Source organism: Hylobates moloch, unplaced genomic scaffold (genome assembly GCF_009828535.3).
Source record: "Hylobates moloch isolate HMO894 unplaced genomic scaffold, HMol_V3 SCAFFOLD_13, whole genome shotgun sequence".
NCBI classification, from domain to species: Eukaryota; Metazoa; Chordata; class Mammalia; order Primates; family Hylobatidae; genus Hylobates; species Hylobates moloch.
Genome location: NW_026652288.1, coordinates 31,519,440 through 31,524,697, shown reverse-complemented (window position 1 = coordinate 31,524,697; position 5,258 = coordinate 31,519,440). Strand labels below are relative to the sequence as shown.

The following is a 5,258-nucleotide window of genomic DNA, read 5'->3' as shown; positions in this document are numbered from 1 at the left end:
AGAAGATATACCTAGTGTAAATGACGAGTTAATGGGTGCAGCACACCAACATGGCACATGTATACATATGTAACAAACCTGCACGTTGTGCACATGTACCCTAAAACTTAAAGTATAATAAAAAAAAAAACTATAAGGAGACAAAGAAGGTCATTCTATAATGATAAAGTGGTCAATTCAGCAAGAGGGTATAATGATTATAAATCTATATGCATTCAATACTAGAGCACCCAAATATATAAAGCAAATATTAATTAATAGAGCTAAAGAGGGAGATAGACCTCAATACAATAATATCCAGAGATTTCAACACCTCACTTTCAGCATTGGACAGATCTCCCAGATAGAAAATTAACAGAAACTTTGGACTTAATCTACACTGTGGAACAAATGGATCTAATAGATATTTACAGAACATTTCATCCAATAGCTGCAGAATACACATTCTTCTCCTCAGCACATAAATCGTTCTGAAGGACAGGCCATATGTTAGGTTACAAAACAAATCTTAAAACATTTTAAAAAATTGAAATAATATCAAGAATCTTCTCTGACCACAATGAAATAAAACTAAGAATAACGAGAGGAACTTTGTAAACTATACAAGGACTTCAGCAGACATGGCTCCCAGCGTGCCAGCGGCAGAACCCGAGTATCCTAAAGGCATCCGGGCCCTGCTGCTGGGGCCTCCCGGGGCCGGTAAAGGCACCCAGGCACCCAGATTGGCTGAAAACTTCTGTGTCTGCCATTTGGCTACTGGGGACATGCTGAGGGCCATGGTGGCTTCTGGCTCAGAGCTAGGAAAAAAGCTGAAGGCAACTGTGGATGCTGGGAAACTGGTGAGTGATGAAATGGTAGTGGAGCGCATTGAGAAGAATTTGGAGACCCCCTTGTGCAAAAATGATTTTCTTCTGGATGGCTTCCCTCAGACTGTGAGGCAGGCAGAAATGCTCGATGACCTCATGGAGAAGAGGAAAGAGAAACTTGATTCTGTGATTAAATTCAGCATCCCAGACTCTGCTGATCCGAAGAATCACAGGAAGTCTGATTCACCCCAAGAGTGGCTGTTCCTACCACGAGGAGTTCAACCCTCCAAAAGAGCCCATGAAAGATGACATCACTGGGGAACCCTTGATTCGTCGATCAGATGATAATGAAAAGGACTTGAAAATCCGCCTGCAAGCCTACCACACTCAAACCACCCCACTCATAGAGTACTACAGGAAACGGGGGATCCACTCTGCCATTGATGCATCCCAGACCCCTGATGTCGTGTTCGCAAGCATCCTAGCAGCTTTCTCAAAAGCCACATCCTAGTATCAGAAGGCCAGGCGAGACTGCACCACTGCTCATCACCCCACGGCGTGATCCCTGCTCTTAGGTGCTGGGCAGAAGGGAAGGGTGGTCAGGGTGAGGATGGTGAGGGAGGGCTGTTGAGGGGCTCAGAGGAATACTTGGAACAACAGCAGTGTTATTGTAGTATGGCCGTTTCTTTTATACATAGGTGGGAGTTTTTAAAGTAAGGGAAAAATTAATTTTTTAAAAAATACCATGCTTGGAGGGTGGGGGTGGAAATGGATACAATATTATTTCTAAGGAATCGGGTTTTCATTTACTCTGGACTGGTGACAATATTTTTTAAAGCCAGTGCTCTGAGACCTCAGCTTTTATCTCAGAACCCCATGGGTTCCAGACCAAGAGTACAGGAAATCAAATTGTTGTCCTGTCTGTCTATAGCTTGGAACAGGGAGGCTTTGATTACTGACCCTGGTTCCACACACTGTAAGATCAAAAAACCATCTCCACGTTTGAAAAAGATGTAAGGTGTATTCATAGGGATGGTGGCTCAATAAATCAAGCAAACTGGAATCAAGGGGAGAGGGAAGGGAATGAAATGGAAAGGGAGGCTGATTCCCTTCCCCTGACTTACCACTAATTTACTAGGCTTCCTACTCTCATGAGTAACCTCTCACAGCTATCCAGCACATGCCACAATCCTATGCTCTTGCCTTCTTTTATCTGCAGTGTGTGAAGGGACTCTTTTAAATAAATGAGCAAGTGTCCTAAGCTATGTCATCCAAAGATTGTCCTTTCCATTCTCAAATCCTGTGACTGGGATCACTCAACAGCACTGTGATGTATTATTTTCAATGAGGTGCCTTTCTTAACTGACCAAATGCTGCCTTGTTGGGCCCCTAAATCAATAAAATATGTTAAAATTTGAAAAAAAAAACCTATACAAACACATGGAAATTCAGCAATATGCTCCTGAATGACCAGTGGGTCAATGAAGAAATTAAGAAGGAAATTGAAAAATTTCTTGGAATAAATGATAATGGAAGCATACCAAAACTTTTGGGATACAGTGAAAGCAGTACGAAGAGGGAAATTTATAGCTATAAGTGACCACATCAAAAAAGAAGAAAAACTTCAGATAAATAATCTAATGATTCATTTTAAGGAATAGAAAAGCAAGAGCAAACCAAATCAAAATTAGTAGAAGAAAACAAATAACAAAAGTTGAAGCAGGTTGTTGGCAAAGCCCGAGTCCTGTCCTCTCACTCTCTTCCCCAGACAGATGAGCTTCATCACTCTCTCCACCTTCTCCACCAAATCCCGGTCTCTAGGCTCTGTGCAGGCGCCTGGCAGGTCAGCAGCGCGGCCAGAGTCTATGCACGTGCCGCGGGCTCTCGTTCCCGGATGTCTGTGTCCTGCTCCACCAGCTTCCAGGGCGGCATGGTGTTCCAGGGGCCTGGGCACGGGGATGGCCGGGGGTCTGGCAGGAATTGGAGGCATCCAGAACGAGAAGGAGACCATGCAAAGCCTGAACGATTGCCTGCCCTCCTACCTGGACAGAGTGAGGAGCCTGGAGAATGAGAACTGGAGGCTGGAGAGCAAAATCCGGGATCACCTGGAGAAGAAGGGATCCCCGGTCAGAGACTGGAGCCATTACTTCAAGACTATGGAGGACCTGAGGGCTCAGATCTTCGCAAATACTGTGGATAATGCCCACATCATTCTGCAGATTGACAATGCCCGTCTTGCTGATGATGACTTTAGAGTCAACTATGAGACAGAGCTGGCCATGTGCCAGTCTGTAGAGAAAGACATCCATGGGCTCTGCGAGGTCATTGATGACACCAATGTCACTCAGCTGCAGCTGGAGACAGAGATCCAGGCTCTCAAGGAGGAGTTGCTCTTCATGAAGAAGAACCACGAAGAGGAAGTAAAAGGCCTACAAGCCCAGATTGCCAGCTCTGGGTTGACTGTGGAGGTAGACGCCCCCACATCTCAGGACTTTGCCAAGATCATGGCAGACATCCGGGCCCAATATGACGAGCTGGCTCAGAAGAACAGAGGGGAGCTGGACAAGTACTGGTCTCAGCAGATTGAGGAGAGCACCACAGTGGTCACCACGCAGTCCGCCGAGGTTGGAGCTGCTAAGACGACGCTCAGAGCTGAGACATACAGTCCAGTTCTTGGAGATCGACCTGGACTCCATGAGAAATCTGAAGGCCAGTTTGGAGAACAGCCTGAGGGAGGTAGTGGCCCACTATGCCCTGCAGATGGAGCAGCTCAATGGGATCCTGCTGCACCTGGAGTCAGAGCTGGCACAGACGCTGGCAGAGGGACAGTGCCAGGCCCAGGAGTACGAGGCCCTGCTGAACATCAAGGTCAAGCTGGAGGCTGAGATCGCCACCTACCGCCGCCTGCTGGAAGACGGCAAGGACTTCAATCTTGGTGATACCTTGGACTGCAGCAACTCCATGCAAACCATCCAAAAGACCACCACCCGCCAGATAGACCCACCAGATAGTGGTTGGCAAAGTGGTGTCTGAGACCAATGACACCAAAATTCTGAGGTATTAAGCCAGCAGAAGCAGCGTACTCTTTGGGGAGCCCGAAGCCAATAAAAAGTTCAGAGGTTAAAAAAAATATAAAAAAATTTGAAGCAGAAATAAATGAATTTGAAATGAGGAAAACAATACAAAAGACCAATGAAACAAAAAGTTGTTTTTTTTCAAAAGATAAAACCAACCAGAGTAAGGGAAAAATGGAGAGGACTCAAATACATAAAAACAGAGATGAAAAAGGAGACATTACAACTGATACCACAGAAATTCAAAGGATTATTAGTGGCTAATATGAGCAACTACATGCCCATATATTGGAAAGTCTAGAGGAAATGGATAAATTCCTTGACACAGACAACCTACCAAAATTGAACCATGAAGAAATCTAAAATCTGAACAGACCAATAACAAGTAACAAGATCAAAGCTGTAATAAAAAGTCTCCCAGCAAAGAAAAGCCTGGAATCCAATGGCTTCACTGCTGAATTTTAGCAAACATTTGAAAAAGAACTAATATCAATCCTACTCAAACTATTTTGAAAAATAGAGGAGGAGGGAATACTTCCAAACTCATTCTATGAGGCAAGAATACACCAAGCAATACTACACAGCCATAAAAAGGAATAAGATTATGTTATTTGCAGAACATGTATGGAGTCGAAAGACATTATCCTCATCAAACTAACGCAGGAACAAAAAACCAAACATCGCATGTTCTCAGTTATAAGTGGGAGCTGAACGATGAAACCCCATGGACACATAAGGGAAAACAACACGCACTGGGGCCTGTTGGTTGAGGGGTGGGCATTGGGGGGAGGGAGAATCAGGAAGAATAGCTGATGGCCGCTGGGCTTACTACCTAGGTGATGGAATGATCTGTGCAGCAAACCACCATGGCACACATTTACCTGTGTAAAAAACCTGCACATGTACCCTTAAAATAAAAGTTGAAGAAAAAAAAAAGTCTCCTAGCAAAGAAAAGCATGGGCCCAATGGCTTTAACACTGAATTCTACCAAACATTTAAAGAAGAACTAATACCAATTCTAGTCAAACTTTTCCAAAAGACAGAAAAAAGGGATTACTCTCAAACTCATTCTATGAGGCCAGTATTATCCTGCTACCAAAACCAGACAAAGACGCATCAAAAAAGGAAAGCTACAGGCCAAGTTTTCTGATGAATACTGATGCAAAAATCCTCAACAAAATACTAGCAAACTGAATTCAACAATACATTTAAAAGACCAATCCTCATGACCAAGTGGGATCCCAGGGATGAAAGGACGGTTCAACACAGGCAAATCAATCAATGTGATACATCATATCCACAGAATGAAGGACAAAAACCATATGATCATTTCAATTGATGCTGAAAAAGCATTACAGTCCAACATCCCTTCATGTTA

At 44.0% G+C, this 5,258-nt stretch overlaps 1 protein-coding gene and 1 pseudogene across 1 annotated transcript; both read left to right on the top strand.

Moving 5' to 3' along the window:
- The first annotated feature begins 615 nt into the window (after positions 1 to 615).
- Positions 616 to 1,360, top strand: LOC116480536 (adenylate kinase 2, mitochondrial-like). Its single transcript, XM_032753338.2, is given in 2 exon segments — positions 616 to 1,015; positions 1,017 to 1,360. Coding segments are annotated over 2 exon segments (696 nt in total). The 5' UTR covers positions 616 to 620; the 3' UTR covers positions 1,318 to 1,360.
- Positions 1,361 to 2,578: 1,218 nt separating this feature from the next.
- On the top strand, positions 2,579 to 3,870 carry LOC116480535 (keratin, type I cytoskeletal 18-like; annotated as a pseudogene).
- The last annotated feature ends 1,388 nt before the right edge of the window (positions 3,871 to 5,258 follow it).